The 17225-nt window shown below is 41.4% G+C and overlaps 3 protein-coding genes across 3 annotated transcripts in view; all 3 read right to left on the bottom strand.

Annotated features, from left to right (window-relative positions):
- The window catches only part of cpamd8 (C3 and PZP like alpha-2-macroglobulin domain containing 8), a 40918-nt gene extending 37946 nt beyond the window's left edge, over positions 1 to 2972 (bottom strand). The window contains exons 1-2 of the mRNA XM_070908502.1: positions 2887 to 2972; positions 535 to 686 (exon numbers count right to left, since the gene is read on the bottom strand). Of these exons, the coding sequence (XP_070764603.1) occupies positions 535 to 686; positions 2887 to 2972 (238 nt within the window). The remainder of the gene's footprint in view (positions 1 to 534; positions 687 to 2886) is intronic.
- Positions 2973 to 3916: 944 nt separating this feature from the next.
- sac3d1 (SAC3 domain containing 1) lies at positions 3917 to 6937 on the bottom strand. The gene is made up of 4 exons (XM_070909486.1): positions 6909 to 6937; positions 5997 to 6414; positions 5271 to 5553; positions 3917 to 4899 (listed from the first exon to the last, which is right to left on the bottom strand). Exons 1-4 carry the CDS (start codon positions 6935 to 6937, stop codon positions 4433 to 4435), a joined length of 1197 nt encoding a protein of 398 aa, XP_070765587.1. The 3' UTR covers positions 3917 to 4432.
- A 238-nt stretch (positions 6938 to 7175) lies between these two features.
- Positions 7176 to 11401, bottom strand: haus8 (HAUS augmin like complex subunit 8). The gene is made up of 10 exons (XM_070909495.1): positions 11337 to 11401; positions 10879 to 10946; positions 10554 to 10615; positions 10194 to 10320; positions 9841 to 9951; positions 9658 to 9755; positions 9311 to 9469; positions 8784 to 8925; positions 8032 to 8173; positions 7176 to 7736 (listed from the first exon to the last, which is right to left on the bottom strand). The coding sequence occupies exons 1-10, from the start codon at positions 11399 to 11401 to the stop codon at positions 7610 to 7612; spliced, it is 1101 nt and encodes a 366-aa protein (XP_070765596.1). The 3' UTR covers positions 7176 to 7609.
- Positions 11402 to 17225: the final 5824 nt, after the last annotated feature.

Raw genomic sequence — 17225 nt, 5'->3', positions numbered from 1 at the left:
GACATTTTAACGTGAGTTTTCGTATACTCATATCTCAGTCGTCAGAAATCAGTGTAAACATCTGTATACATACTATCAATATCCAGTTATGAGAGCCACTAGACTGTTGAGTTTGCCTGGAGGTGTTCACCCTGGGTTAGCAGGAAATCCAGCTGCAGCCTGTCTCTATGCCACTCTGATGTAGAGCTAGCACCATCTATTAATGGTGCTGTCAAACAAATCACACACTGTATACACGAAGTGGCTGGTGGGATGGGCTGAGCTGATGCCTCCAATCAAAGATAATGTCTATGAAAACCATAGCTGGTCCGGAGCACACAGTGAGGGCAGAGGTCAGCCAGGCTCACGTTGTGTGTGTTCTCCAATCTACGTCTATGTTTTTTTGCCAGCATGCCTGCCTGTGTGATCTCAACGTCCTTTGAATAAATCACACAAAAGGGGGGTGTCTCATAGCTCAACTTGTTAGTGCAAGTTTTCTCTCCAAAAGTGATGCATTGTGCCAGCGTAACCTTAGCTTCAGAATTTTGTTCTCACCGAGCACTGAGCCGTGGCTGTGGGCGACCGTCTGTCCCGTCACCGACAGCTGCACCTGGACGCGTGTTTCTGCTTTTGCATTGAAGATGGTTACGCTCACGCTCTCCTCTACGCCTGCCCGAAACACTGAGGGCGCAGCGACCAAGTAGCCCCTGAGAGAGGAGGGGAAGGCGGAGAAAGGGGAGATGGAGGGAGGTGAGATGGACGGAGAGCGGAGGACATAAGGGAAGAGAAAAAGTAGAAGTGGCAAAACAGAGGGAGAGGTGGTGGCAGGAGATAGAGTAGAGGTCAGAGGTCAGAGAACAAAGAGACATGAGGAGGACAGACTGCATATTAAATAATATAATAATAAAAGTGCATCTCTTCTCCGCTCCGGCTCTGATACCACTCCTGATTTTAAGTGAATGCAATTATAGTGTTGTTCATACAGGTGAACTAAACATAAAGTTACATTTCCCACCTCGCTGTTTCTTACTTTCTCCCTGATCCCGCACGCACATCCATGTGCACGCATATACAACAAAACACACATACAAACAGGGACATTCCACATGGATTTGTGCAGCAGCAGATCAGGTTTAATTGCAATGGTTGCCAGGGACACAGTACCTGTCGGCCAATGAGCTTTCTGCTCTAGTGTTCTCTTTGGGTGGTCCGGCACCTCTGACAGAAGCTTGGCGTCTGTTTTGAAAAATAACGACTGAGATTCCACACAGTCACTCTGACATTTAATTGAGGGAAGGAGCCTGTCACTGAGGTCACAGAGCAAAGGTCATTCTTTGATGCTTATCAACAGTCTGGAAAAAAAGAGTCCAATTTAAGTTTTATTTGGATGACAGAATATGCCATCTGGCACAGAGAGGCTATATCCCTCAGGTAACAAAGATAGAATAATAGGTGCTCTTGTTAGCATGGTCCTGTATAACTAAATCGGCAGAGTGTGCTCTGTTAGGGGCGTGTGGAGCACTTGTGATGTGATGTGTTTGAGTATCATTCAGTTACTTATATCGTCAGCATGTGTTGATTTGAGAAAAGCAGATGCCAATCCCAAGTTAACTATGCCACCCACATGTGGCAGACTATGTACCTGAAACAATATAAGCTTAACTATCTCCTTGTTTGTTTCAGTCCTGACCCAGTCATTCCAACTCTAATTTTTAAGGCTAATAGGCCTTCTCACCCCCAGAAAACTTAACTGAAGATCAATTAGGAGTGAGCAAAGCCTCAAACACAAACCCAATTGCATGCCTGAGAGAAGGATCAGGTGGTTGGCATTACAGCACTACAGCATTACAGCCGGAGGCAACTGCAGTTCCTGAGAGAGAAAGTCATGAGAAAATCCCCTGGAAAATAAGGCTTCGGGAGAAGGAAGATAATACGAGGAAATTGACTCTGTGCGTTTGATCTACAGTGAGTTTAACCAGCTCTTGGATGAGCCCGGATCAGGTGGTGGAGACCATGCTTATTTCAGTCACATGGCCTGATGTACTCAAGTTCTCATTGTTTTTGCCCAACTCTTGTCCTCAGCTGAGACCTGGTCAGTGCCTGATAAGGATTTCTTTTGTAAGTGAAATATTTAACAGTCAGTTCTTTTTAACTCAGTCACATGGTTTTATGTTCTAAGCCTTTTGCTTTTTGCCCAAATTTCACCCCCAGCTGAGCTGTTTAATACTGGACAAAGATTTAAGCTCTCTTTTGTGAATCAAAATTTATTTGTCAAGTCGCTACATAGAGCTGTACTGGACAACCTGGAAGAACTTAAACTCTTTACTATTAACACTGACAGCAGCCTGACTGATGGCATCAAAAAGCCAGAACTCAATTTTACCTCTTTTTGCCCCTGAATCTGGAGGGATAAACCCATGAATTTACCTCTAATATTTGTCATTACCTGAACTGGCGTGAGAAAACCTCTCAAAAATCTGCATATATTCCAGCCATGGCCTATCTAGAAAAACAGCAGTGCAGGCTACCTCTCAATATATCACTTTGTTTAACTGGTCCAATAACACAGTAGTGAATGAAAAACTCTTAAAAAATCATGAATGGCAAGGTGATAATAATCCTAACAGTCACAAACAATTAGGACAGACTGATTATGCAGTAAATATTACAAATTAAGGATCAAGATGTTTGCTGATCATATTTTAATTAAAAGGCTAATGTTGCTCTGACCACAGGTCACATAAATTGAACAATCATTGTCTTTTTCCATTTTATTTGAAACTTCGAGGCTAGATTTTGTGTTTCGTACATTACAATTCCCGATTGAGAGCATCGGAAATGCTTGCAGTGCGTTTAAAAGCATTGCACTACACTTCAGAGACAACGCATGCAACACAGGCTACTTACTGTCTCTCTTGTGCACAAGTTCTGCTCACGTTGCAGAAGAACAAAGTCCATGAAAGACTCAAAGCTGTCAAAGACAACCGCAACATTTTGGCCTCAGTGACCGAGATAACGCTGGATGTCGGCTCTCCCCTCTGGAGGAGGTCGGATCTTCCAACTCTGATGAAAAGTTAAATGAAAGTTTAACAGTCTGTGTCTACAGCTCTCTCACTCTATCTATCCATTGAGCTTGGTTAGGTGTGCAGAGCTTCGTCCGGAACCAAAGATCAACTTTTAGTAATCATCCCACTTCGCCAAATCCAGTTCCAAGCAAATCGTGTGTTTTTTTTTCCCCTTTTAGAGCCCAGAGTACACGGACAGTCCTCTTCCATGTGCCTTCACCCGCCCCGGTTCCGTTCTCTCATATTTCAGCATTACAAATTGTAAGCGTCCTCCCACTTCAGCGAGCAGAAATGTCACTGTAAAGCAGTGTTTGACATGTAAAATCCGCGCAACCCTCGCTTCCACCGATTGTTCCTGGTGATCTCTTTCAAGTCTCTCTCTTTCCGCTCCTACAGCAGCGACTCAGTCAGGAGGCGATCGGCGTCAGGCTGCGCTCCATTCACTTCAATAGCTCCTCTCACTTCTGTCTGTGCAGCGGGAGCATGACTAACCCAGTGTAAGGAGCAGCACAGAGGCTGCCGTTTGAACCGCTAGAAATTACCTGCACATTTCGCATACTTTGGGTTCAGTTGATGTCTCAGAGAGATCAGATCTGCCGGCTGCAGTTAGTTCATTTTGCGTTGGAAAATATCACAAGACTGCCACGCTGGAAAACACAGTTTCAAAAACAACGTAAAAGAAACACTTGAAGCAGGATTATCTCGAGTTTAGACACTCATTTTTCTTCTTGTTGGAGTGCGTTGATGCACTAGACAGATATCTGCTGCCCTCAAGTGGTAAATAAGCTCAGATGCAGTGAAGTCCCTCAGAGTTCAAATAAAGGATGAGGCATTTCTCTTAAAGGTAACAAAATTTATTGAAATGCTTCTGAGGTACTGCATTGATAAGAACAAATGAACACTGTTGTACAGTACATTTTCTAGCAGGTGTCCTGAAATAATACACAAGAACACAATACGGCATTAACACAACATTTACACAGTATCAATATAACCGGGTTATAGTCACAATATAAAAGTAATTCACATCTTAAAGTAATTCAGGCACCAAGTGCATGATGAGGATGGAAACCAAGCAGGGACTTGGATTCAACCTCTCTCAGGTAGAGCATGGCAGACTCTTAGCTCAACAACAACCCTGACCCTTGTATTGAACATGTATAATCTGAAACATTTCACTGGTAACACATACTGGCGTTGAGCGTCGTAGAAGGAAGCCCCACGGCTCAAATCCAATAGACGGACAACAGGAGTACAAAGATGAAACCACAAAAAAGCAGCGCTACTGAAATGTCCTTAAACTAGACTTTAAATCCCTGCCAGTTGTACTGTGTGTACCAATAAAGCATCACATTACTTGTATTACTGATTTACTCCCTGTATTTGTCTCAAGCGCAACCGTGAATGATGTTCCCAACTGTGAGGTCTCTCTGTTTCTCGGTCACTATGTCGTGATACAGTTTGCAATGCAGTTTCCCTTGTTCGGGCTCAGTGAAAGCAGCCTTGGAGAAAACCACTTGGTTGTCCTGGTTAACCTGCACTCCATACGCCTGGCAGAGTCGGGCTGTGAGTGACGTGTCTAAAGACAAGAGCCGAGCCAGCCTGTCAAGAGGAAAGCGACAGTTGCGGCTGCTGTATCCGTGGCTGTATATCAGCAGCAGATCTCTACGACATGTCAACAGGTGACGGTGCAGCGCGCAGCTCTGCAGGAAATTCAACCTCTGAGCCAATCGGAGCACACATACGGGGTTTCGTTCCAGAAAAGCTCTGTTGATGGACAGAGCGAGTGTGATGGCGGGAGAGCTGCGGAGCCGCTCAGGGAGCTCCATGATGTGCTGCGTGGCACGAGCTGAACCTGGAGGAGACGAGGAAAAAGAAAGCAAGCATGAAAACTTTATTCTAATCACGTCGCATTACAATATCTTTCAGAAGCAGGATTTCACCTGCTGAGAGCAGAAAGAGTTAGATACAATTCAGACTCTAGTTCACCTGCCTTTAAGTATAATGTTAACAAAATCTCTTCTTTCCACTTTATACTCTTTGTTGTCAATGATAACTTATTGAGGGAAGGACTGCTCAACAGACAAACTTTGTATCAACAGACTGCTTATGTAAAACTGAACTATTACATATTTGCATTTCATATATATGATGCCTGGACATACCTGCAAATATACCAAAGCAAAAACTCTTTCAAGTATTAAACTATTAGACACAGCAACCAACCCAAGTTGTACAGCAGACCAAGAGCCTGGAACTCTTCCTGGTTGGGATGTGGCCTTGTTCCAGTTGCGTAGCAATCCAACAGCCAGCTCAGATTCTCCTGTAGGTGCATGTCATTAATGCGAGGGTCATAGAACCGCAGGGGCTCACCACAGAGCCGATAAGAGGCGTAGATGAGGAAACGCACCGTCTGCTCCAAAATGGCCACACAGTTCAACCCAGACACCCTCTGGATGATCATGTCCTGCTTTACACCACGCAGCCGATCAAAGACAAAGCTGTACACCTGGAAGGAAAGTTAAATTTCAATAAAAGAATATATGTTGTGAAGAATTTTATTTTTATGTATTCATGATTGCAACTTCGATGTTTCAGTGTTCTTACTGGGCTAGTAACAAATCAGGCATGTCAGAATCATGAATAAATTCTAATGTTTCACATACATTTTTCTGCAAAAGATATATACGTAATTTCTATCTTGTCAGTTTGTTAGGCACCATAACACACAGCTTGTGCATTGTAAAAAAGTGTTCTGAAGGTGAACAATTGCATTGGGTGTCCAAGAGCCTAATATTTACTCAGAACGCTGAACTGTCAGTAGATAATGCTAATAGTTTAAATTCTAAGTGAACAACTCCCTTAATATGCGAGTTACAGTTTTTCTTGAGCAAATATTAATTACATAACAGTAAAAAGTGACTGGGGAAAGGATGTGTAAATACTACTAGCCTCAGTCCAGGGATGCTGATGAGGGGAGGCAGCGACGTCATCAATGAGGTAACACACAGTTTTCAGCAACACACCAGGTGGACGGAGGTCAGTGGGGTTCGTTGAGTCTTTACCAGCCGCTGGTCTGGAATACTCTTTGACAGCACGTAAGGGGTCTCCCCTGGGCCGCCGATCTCTTTCTGTGCCTGCTAACATCTCAAAATGGTGAAGGCGGTTCTGCGCCTCACGGTCCCGCAGCTCACGAGCGGGGCACATGGTCTGGCAGGTCCCCCTGGGTACTGTTTCTTTCCCCTGCTGCTCACGTCTCTCATCCTCCTCCACCTCCGTCACCTGTGTTTTGCCTTGGCCTCGCCATTGCTCTTCATTCCTCTGTCTCCATTCTCCTCCTGCTGGTGCACCCCTCCTCTGAGTGTGAGAGCTGTTTGAGGGAAATATGTTGGTTATTAGCTGAAAATGTGGTCTGATTTTGTTTTTCCATACGGAACGTTAAGTTAATGTTAGTCCATATCCTTCTTCAATAAATCTAAATCTGAAATAGCAAACTGTATGCTAACTTAGCTATATCTGAGACCTTTGTTTTTGTTCGCTAAAAGGATGAAACAGAAAGGACGCAACAGCAACGTTTTACCAGTTGTAACTTCGCCTGTTACCACCATAACATACTAATAGCTGTAGCTTAAGTAGCTTGAAGTTGTGGTGACCAGGCTAATGCCTAACGTTAACGTTTGTCATTAGCTAGCTAAGACAGTTAGCTACCTAGCTACCAACGACAGATATCACGCGAATGGCGTTTCTACTATCGGATAATACATAAATTACACTAAGCAAGCTCTCACCATTAAGTAAAAGACTTAACTTAGGCTGCCATTTTCTGCAAAATGCTAAATATGTGAAATATACCCATGTACTCACGTGCGACGATGCGCTCGCCTGCGGTTCATTGGTCGTTTAGAAAAGACCGGTCGTCACTTTCCAGCATCATCCAATAAAAATGTGTCATCGTTGTTTTGATAAAACGTCACATCCGGAAATGGACACGACAGTTTACGTAAGGTTGATAGCAGGATCTTTGAATTCAGTCATGTGTAGTCGTATAATGTGTAGCCCTAGTTTGTGCCTCTCGTGTTGAATTTAATTGTAACAAACTGGGGATACAAGAAAACATTCAATACACGGGATTTCACACTGCTTCTAAATAAGATCATTACATTCATGTGATTGTTTTCCTAATCAAGCAAACATGAATCTAAACTTGTCCACGCCTTCCAACTCCCAGATGTAAGATCCATTCAGATTTAAATGTTTTGCAGCTGTATTTACCACAAGATAAAAATGGAATACTACCTTCTTGTATATTGTTGCTTCTCATCGATATGCCCACTTTGACTGTTCAATTTACATTTTTTTTTAATTTATTAACAGTGGTCCATGTATAAACAGTATCAGTCATTATTCGACATTTACAATATGTCATAATACAGCTGCAAATAAATCAGACAGTATACATAAAAACAAGACACACATAGTACAAATATATCCAAAAATGGGTAAAATCTGGGATGGAGGGGTATCCAAAGTGCATGTACTGTGTATCCCATGCTGAGTGGTATCCTTTACTGTTTGGGGCAGTAGAGCTCATGGGTTCTTGCAGTGCCAAGCTGTTCTTCCTCCGTGGCCTGCTGGACATGGATTGTATGGCGGCAGACCAATGATGACAGTTCCAGCAGCTCTGAAAATGCACTAGGAAAATGGAAAAAAACAGTGTTTGAGTACAAGTGCAACCTAGTCAAAGTAAGGATGCATTTTTAGGGGCTACTGAAAACTTGCTGGGATTCACTTTCTTAAAGATAAAAGTAAATATCTTGTTTCCGCCATGTAAATACAAGATCAATATCTCTTTAAAGACTTGAACAGTTATGACAAAGCAGTCATATCACACCGTGAAATCCTCTGGGAAAGTCTAGAGTAATAATAAATCAAAAAGCTGACACAGTATGACCATGTATTTTCAGCAGTTCTCTATATATGTGCCTACCCTGATAGCTGCTGACTGATGTCCTTGGATGTCATTTTCATGCCCCTAAGGCACTCTAGAGAAGTGCTGTTGTCCTCATGATCTCCCTCTGTGCACTCTATCAGCAACGTCTCACTCTCCTTCAGGCAAGCCTCAGCTTTATCTAAAATGGGTAGATACAGGTGGATATTATTATCATAACATTTATCATAACTTCCTGCAAAATACATATGTGTCATTTGGTGTTTACAAGAGCACACACAACATTACAAAGAATAATTAAAAGAAAATAATTTCATTTCAATCAGCCTGTGTAGCAAATCGTCAAAATCCAGAAGCACAGTGTTTAAAATTAAATTTCTTTTGTGAAGACCCTGAAAACCAATTTCTTACTCCAACCAATAAGTTCCTACAGCACACCAATATCTGGCAAAGTCAGAATAATACTGGTTGTTTTACATTAGCTACTCGCATATTTGTTTTGTCTGTGCACCTCTCACTGGTTTGAAGCGGACAGGACTGTGTTGGAGAAGTGAATATATCAGATGCACCATTTTAAATAAACCACGGTAAGAATCAGTTTCAGATTATAGTTTTTAAGTTGTTAACTTATGTTACCAGTAACAGTCTGATCATTTACACAGTCCTGATGAAGCAGGTTAGCAGTAGACACTGTAGAGTTTTTGAGTGTTAAACTAATTAATTTATGATCAACAATTGTGTTCTGTGTAACTTTAAAATTTTAAATAACATTTAAACATAGCAACAACAACCTAGAAATTCCCTTCTGTCCCCGTCAATGTAGAAATTCTTGACAGGCAGCTCATGTCGGGTGGTGTCAACAGCTGTGGCAAAAGACTTGTAGTCCTGTGTGAACTGCTTGGTAGCTTCTGCCACAGGGGTCAGTGCAGCAATCTGATGGAAAATGATAATATTGATAGCATAAGAATCATGTACTCATACTCTGTGTGTCTCCAGCGATAAATTTGTCAAATGTTTGTTATGATACTCTGGCATACAGATGGACATTTTAAATATTGCATAATACACATTTTCTAGCTATAAGGCACTTCTGCACTGGATTCAATATGGGTTCAGCTATGTTTGTTGCTGCTTGGAAAGGAGGGAACATTCACATGATGTCTGTCATCACAATCATGAGCGATCACACTGGAGCAGAAAAAGGAAATTCATGTTCATCTTTCACTTAGCTATTTCAACATGCAATAACATTTTTTTTTTTTTTTTAAAACAGGCCACATATTAAAATATGTCATTACAAATGAGGTGGTTTCCTGACCTGCAAATCCAGCAGCTCATTCACTAGCCTTTCCTTCTCCATGAGGAGATACTGCCGCTTCTTCTCCTGGACCTCATTATGCAGCGCCTCTTCTTCCTCCATCTCCTGCAGGATCCTTGTCTCTGCCTCAGCCTTGAGCTTTGCAATATTGCTCTCCATCTTAAGTCAAACATCAAAGAGATAGAGCCAGATCATTCACAGCATGGGACTCATACAGCATGGGACTCATACAGCATGGGACGATGGTGTTTTATCTCAAATGTAATTGTACACTGATTCAACAAAGCAGATACATTGAAAGCAGTTTTTCAGCATGTCAGATACACTTATATGTTAGACTAACTCACCTTAGCAGTGATGTAGGCCAGTAAGAATGTCGGCACCTCAATGGACTCATTCTCTGGATTTCTCTCAGGTTCTGCTGCATTTTCAATCACTGTTTTATCTTCGAGAGAAAGATTAAAAAAATGTTACAGGATACCCCCATTTGTAAATAACTTTCAGCATTTTAGGGGTTTAAATCAGCTTACCTTTAATGACTGAAATATCAAAATCTGGTCGAAAGCAGTGTCCATCCGAGAAAGTGGACTGCAGAATACTTTTCCCTAGTAGTGATGGCTCAGTTTCACGTGACATCATTGCTGTGAGGAAGATAACATGAACATATGCGAAAAATATTCATAGCTCTCATTTAGACAATGTTAAAGGCTCAATCAGAACACAGGGGAAATAATTTATTAAAAAGATCTTTGCAATGCCGGGTTTCACCGCAAGATACCAACAACTGACAAAAATTGACATTATTAAAATGAGAAATGTACTCATCTATCCTAAACAGCTGCGTCAATACACATTCACAATTATCGTCATGGGAAGTTCTTACATGCTGCTAGAGCCTGTGGGGCCATCGAGCGTCTTGGTGGAGTGCCCAGCTTTGGTTTGACACCACTGGGTTTGGGTGAGGAGGGCCTCGGTGGCACAGCTATGGACTGGTTGTTCAGTGAGTTACTCTGTTAATGGTTAAAGGGGTGCAATGAGACACAAATGTGTAACATCAAAAGTGTGACAACATACAGAAAGAATTACGACACCTGAACTGCATAAACACAAGGGAGGCAGAAGGAAAAAAATATTCAACTAATCATTTAAGGTTTTCGGCTTCGGTCCATATCCTCACAATAACAACATGTAACACATGTACGTTACATGAAAACAGAAAGAACATACAAAAAAACACCATTACCTTAGAAAGAGATGTCTTCTCAGCAGCCTGCATATATCGAGACTTGACAATAGTCCCACTTGCTAAAGATATTAACAAAGAAAGAAAACAAATTGATGAAGTTAACCTTAATTCAATATATCTGTGCATGCCTCATATCAGCGACAAATTACCTTTAAAGGGAGAAATTCGTAGAGGAACTTTATAAATATAGTTTAATGTCATGTTATGTTTATGTTTTCATGTCTGATTAGTGACAGCACTACTAAAACCATCAATTCACTTCGTTACGTCCGCGGACTCAGGTAACAGACCCCATGCTTCATGAACTTATACAAATACTTACATTTAACACTTTTCTTCCCAGTTCCACTGTTGTTGGCGGCTTTATTAGCATTGCTCTCACTTTTCGAGCTGAGAACAAACAAAATAAAGTAGTTGTCAAATTCAACAACGTAGAAATGAGAGCACAAATTACAAAAGAAAAGTTGACGTTTTTTATTCAGAAAACGAGCAAAACCGGAAGGTAAGCTATAATGTTAGCTTAGCTACCGTTAAGTTATTTTGTTGCTACGATTCACAAGAACAAAGCTACATTTACTTGTTTTTATAGCCTACTAATTAGACATACGTCTGGTCCGGCAGTGTAAAACGGTGAAGTTACTGCTAAATAAAATAATACATAGCGTGTTAATACGTCTGAGCCTGACTCTACATCAAATTCTCTTGAAATTAAACTGGCCACAAATCTGCGAAATACACGAGACTTGCTTTAAAGAAAGGAAAAAATACGACAAGGACTACCTTTTAGCGTCGATGGAAGCATTTTTAAAACTACTTGGCGCTGTTGTTGTTCTTCTCGACGCCATAATGTTTTGAAGCAAACCGCCTGTACGCCAGTTATGTAAACCGGTAGAAACAAGAAGCGATACTTTGTTCCGCTGTTCTTCTTCTTTGTATATTTGTGGCGTTGAAAGTGTATGCTGACATCTACTGTAGTGGAGTGTGTACAGTCATAGGCATGGCACTAAATGATCTTGATCCTGTTTATATATTGATAAATAAATACTAATCTTGTCTCAAGAGGATACCACACAACCCATGAAGTTTTCCTTGACTTAGCAACCCTTTAAAGGTCCATTGCTGCCCTGTTTTGTTCCAGTCCATGGTGGACCTGGCAGTTAATAATTATGCTGCAACACGCTTTATTCATAAAAGCAACAGTGACACCAAATACTGTGTTATTTCATCACTCATAGTCTTAAAAGGAATATAATATCTCAGTTATTATTACTGTTATTTGGATAAACACAAGAGAGAGACTGCTCCACGTACAGGGAATGGGACAATGGGACCTGACAGCACCTATGGTGATTTTACTTGGATGTGGGCCAATTTCATTTCATTCACAGCTGGAAGCCCTACATTAAATTGATTTGCACTAATTCATTGTCAATGTAAGATGATGACATTATCATGTCTTGATGTTTTCAAGATTTTCAGTATATGAAGACATTTTTATTTGGAGATGTTTGGTGACAATGACCTTTCTGAATTCTACCCATCCATCTACATAATCCCTGATTCTGACTTTTAATATCTTTTTTAAAACTCTTTTATCTATATTCATCACATAGTTGTTATCAGTTCCGGCATTACGTGATTTAGTAAAGATCTTAGCTTCACATGCCCTCTCTTCTTCTGCAGTGATGTTTTCTTGCGCATACAGGGCATACACACAACAATATGAACACCTGTACAATATAGCTAAAGCAATCTTCAATCTTAGTGATGAAGCTCATGGTGGGTTTTTTTGTTGTTGCTGAGACTGTAACAGGGGCTGATTGATGTATACTGGACTATTGCATAACATTGTACAGGTGTTCATATTATTGTGTCCGCACTCTGTAGGGGCACCAGTCAGAAATATATGTTACAGAAAGAATGCAACATCTGCTTTGCATTGACATCAAGGGATGTTCAGAAACTGCAGTTGTTCTAGTAGCCACTAGATGGGTGTAAGGGTCTGTATTCACTGTCAGTGTAAACACACATTCGGTGACAATCCTTTCAAGTTAAATATACTTTCAGTCTGTACAGACTACATTAAAGGTCAGGTCTCCTTGTCATATGTTGACTGAACATATATATATAAATAATATATATCATATTGTTTACCATTTATTCCCATATAAGTATCGTGGGGTGGGTGGAGCCAAAAATGCTTGGCTGGGGGGCTGTGTAAACACTGAGCAAGTAACCAGACCATCACAGGGATAACAGAGATGTATTCAGGCGGTTTAGAGCCTCCAGTCCACATAAGTTGCATATATGTGAAACACATTAGACAGAAGTAACCCACACAGACACACAGGAGAACATGCAAGCTTGAATTGTTACTTGTTAGCCAGAAGGATGATAACCATTCATGTCCATCTACGTCTTCATCCCGCGTGTGTGTGGTGGTGGGGGGGTGTATCTGCTTAGTAAGTTTGTATGTGTGCACGAGTATTAAAGAACATAATGGGTGCTGATCCCACCTGTCTGAGCTGGTCTCGGACAACAGGAAGGACAATGGGAAGAGATCGGGCGTGGGACTGGGTGGTAAACACTGGCCAGAAACTTCTGTCCTAAGTCACTTCCACAGACATGGACGGAGAAACCACCGGGGGTGAGAGAGAAAGAATACTGTTGGCTTGAAAGGGCATCCAAAACTTATAAGTGTAGGCAATTCTGCAGTGAGTTAAATATTGGCTTTAACATTTGCATGGGCTTTAAACTCTGTATCCTATAGTACCCCATCATAGTATTTTAAATATACTAACTGTAGTTGAATTACATTTTTGTAAGTGTATGCTGGATAACATCCAGGTATTGAAACTGGTGTTATTCTGACCTTTGTGCTTTAATGAATTTTCATGATAAAGGTTGAACATTTGGGCTTGGCACTAAAACAAATCTCTCACAAATACGTGCCTGTATTTGTATGTGTGTGTGTGTGCCAAGCATGTGATGTATGTGTGTGTGTCCTACTTTATCACCCTGTGTAAAGGCCGGGTCTTATCATTGCTCTCCTCTCTCCCTCTCTCTTCCTCAGTGTAATAAAGCCTTGAGGCTGGCTGTTGTGTGTCCGCATGCTGGCTGTCCATCTCTCACCACCAAGCAATGCTAGGACCAATAGCTGCTTTGAGGTGGACAACAAGTGCCTTTGATGATGGTGTTATGAGCAGTATGGACTCTTTTGGATTCAATCAGTTATAGTTATGATTAAATAATATAAATGTTTTATTGGTAAGGTGCTTTCCTTTTACTTTGCTCTGGAGTAAAGGACGAGATCCAGTCCGAGGCTGAGGTGCTGAAGTGAAAGAGTGAGAAGTGCACGTTGAAAGACGGCACTGTAAGGACACATGGAGTCGCTGAATGAAAGTCCTTGTCTCCTTTTTGAGCCCACCTCTCTTGCGTTTCTCTCTGCTCCGAAACTCTGACGTCTAATGAAGGATTTGTCTATGTCACTGTGACCTCACTGATACTCTGCTTTGCTACTTGGAGACATTTTAGGGCGATAAAAGTGCTGAGATGAAACAGCTTTAATTCATGCTCTGAATGAAGTGAGAGGAAAATTGTTGTCAGCTCCTCTAACACATGTGTGTACACATGATTACACACACACACACACACACACACACACACAACCCTCCCATGCATCCCACATGCCAGCCCTTCTTTCCCTTGCGGTAAGCTGTTACTCATCACTACCCAGTCTGCCAGTCTGGTCCACATAGCCTTCCAGGAATGCCTCAAACACACAGTGCCTCACACAGCAAAGCCAACATGCAGTATTTGCAGCATTCATTTGGATATCTGAAGTAAATCACACTGCTAAATCTGATTATAATGCTTTTGCGTATGGGTATATGTATTAATTTATTCAGCATTCAATAATTAATTTACCACATTTATAATCTAAGTTGGTTTTCTGACAATGTACTGAATCAGTTATTGCTTGTCTTTTAATATATTTATCAAGATCTTAATAGGCAGAGGGTATATTCTTTCCGATTAAAGCATTTCCTTTCCATTCTGAGACAGAAGTGCCACCTTAGCATTGGCTACCTCAGCCCTAAAGATCACATGGGTGCATAATATCCACTGTTTGCTCTCGTCTTGGTGGCACTTGTTAAAGGAAGGACCAAACCAGTCAGCCAGGGGCTCCCAGTATTAAGTAGGTAAGCTTCACTCTGTTGGCTAACCATGGTAAGCAGTGGAGTATTAGGACAGTGTTTGCTTCTTACCTCCACACTATCTGGGCGGCTCTGCTTGTCATTTCATCCCTTTAAAGTCTCCAAAGCCAAACGCTTTGGGTGTATCACTTTGGGTATGTCGTAATGATAGCGACAGAAGTTTTATATGAGCGCACAAACAGCCATTCTCACTGAAAATCAACATTAATCAACACAGAAATATTAGCTGTGTAAGAATATACTTTAAAAGGACGAGTTTGACATTGTATTCACTTTTTGGCTGGCTTTGTGCAAAGGTAGATCTAACATGTTAAATGAAATTTAGAGGTGCTGATTGGTGGATTTTTTAATCCTTTGGACAGAGCCAGGCTAACTTCTTCCCTGCTTTCAGTCTCAGCTAACCCTCTCTTGGCTGTAGCTTCATATTTAACAGACAATCATACGAGTGGTATCCATCTTCTAACTAGCAAAAAAGCAAATAAGGGTATTTCCCAAAATGTCCAACTTTTCCTTTGATGATGTTGCCAGTCATTACCATTTTGTTGACCTTTAGTTCAGATGTCACAAATGAGAGGTAAGTGAAGGCGGACTAAAGCCGAGATGGCTTTTTCTTCCACAGTAACCACCAGCGTGGTCTCAAAGCAACATCACAGACTCCATCAAATGACCTGAAGCCTTGTTTTTCACCTCCTAATTGTTTAATTACTGTGCTTATCTTCTCAGGATGTGGCCTCAGCTTGGTGTTCGCTCTTGTGGATGAACCTTGCAGCATCCCTGGCTGCAGTGCTGGAGGCTGGGAGATTTCCTATAGGTGTCTTGGGGGCAGTGGGGGGTTTATTCAGGCAGAAACATTTGCAGGACAACTTGTATTCTGTATAACAAGTGGAGTCTCTATGGCCAATCTTAAATGTAACATATGTCAATAAACTGAGACAATGGCACTAAAATGAAACAGGTATGTAACTTTATAGACCAATACAGTGGTTGAACGTGTAGTAGGTTTTTAATCAAGTTATTAATTCCTGAAAAGTATCTGTCTTTACAGTATATTTATAGTATCTATGTGTTAAGCATCCATGTGAATTTTTTCACAAATGAGAGATGAGCACCATGCAGCAAGCATGACTGGTTGTGTGTGTGTGTGTGTGTGTGTGTGTGTGTGTGTGTGTGTGTGTGTGTGTGTGAGAACCATGTGCAGTGCTTTAGCAGGGCAGTGTAGCGTGCAGTGCAGGAGTGAGCAGAGGCGGCCCAGGCCAGGACAGCCCCAGTACCCTGGTAATCCCTGCGTTTTCAGGAGCCCTGGCCCGTACTTGATGAGCTTGAGCAAGAAAAAGGTTGCGCTCTCTCGTGCGTTTCTCTCTCTCTGTCTCTCACTCTTTTATTCCCCCTCTTTTTCTCATGCCCCCCGCCTCCTCCCCATCCCCTGGAGCCACTTTGCGAATGAATGGATTCCAAGTGTTTACTCAGCAACTTGTCCCTCTATATTTCTCAGGATTTCATCAAAAAGAGGAAGAGAAGCTGGAGACCAACAACCATCAGAGACCACCAGAGACTTTAGGTGTACACCTGACAGAAAACTGGAGAATGTTTGAGGATGTATTGCTCCTTCCTGCAATTGTCACATCCAATCTATTTATAAATTTGTCATCATGATCGTCCATACTGTAATTTTATTATGTTGCATGTCTCTATCTATTGCATGGGAGAGGGATCCCTCCTCTGCTTCTCCTCCTGAGGTTTCTTCCATTGTTTTTCCTTTTCTGAAAATGCCGGCTGTAGTCATCTTACTGCATCTTTGGAGCTGAAATATATTAAGGATTCATTCCAAAAATGACAATGTGCCTTTTTGGAGTGAAGCAAGATACCAAATGTAAAAGCCCTCTCTGAAGGATGGTAGGCCACCTCAGTCCTTGGCTGACAAAATGTGGACTACATTACTTGTAAATGTCAATTGTTTTTTCCCAAAAAAATCACCAAAACATCAGCAGCAGTTCTGAGAATTTCTCTCTATACACATATTCGTGTTTGGATACTACATGATAAAATCAACAAATTACCCCAAACACAGGTGATGATAATATTATTCATCCATAATGTGCATATTCATACTCATTTGTTTTTGGTGTTGTCTTAAATATGATATTCTAGATGCACTGGTCACATTGACACATTAGAGTGTGATTCAGGCTACAATTAGAAAACAGCGACCACTGCCATCTGGATGGGCAAATAAAGCAATTGTTTGAGGCTATATGTTACAGTAAGATGGAACCACAATTACAATTCTTACCAATATGAACCTGAACCAGCAGGTCTGCAGCTCCTGCATAGCTCTACTTCAAGGAATCCTCCACCTTCTATCTGTAACCACGCTGTTGTCTATCCACCATTAAAATAAAAAGTTGACAAAAACATGATTTCCCTTATTTTTGATTGTCTTATCTAATTAACT

The sequence above is a fragment of the Enoplosus armatus genome, chromosome 7, assembly GCF_043641665.1.
Source record: "Enoplosus armatus isolate fEnoArm2 chromosome 7, fEnoArm2.hap1, whole genome shotgun sequence".
Classification (NCBI taxonomy): domain Eukaryota; kingdom Metazoa; phylum Chordata; class Actinopteri; order Centrarchiformes; family Enoplosidae; genus Enoplosus; species Enoplosus armatus.
Note: the sequence above shows the minus strand (reverse complement) of the source record. Positions and strands in the feature narration are given on the sequence as shown.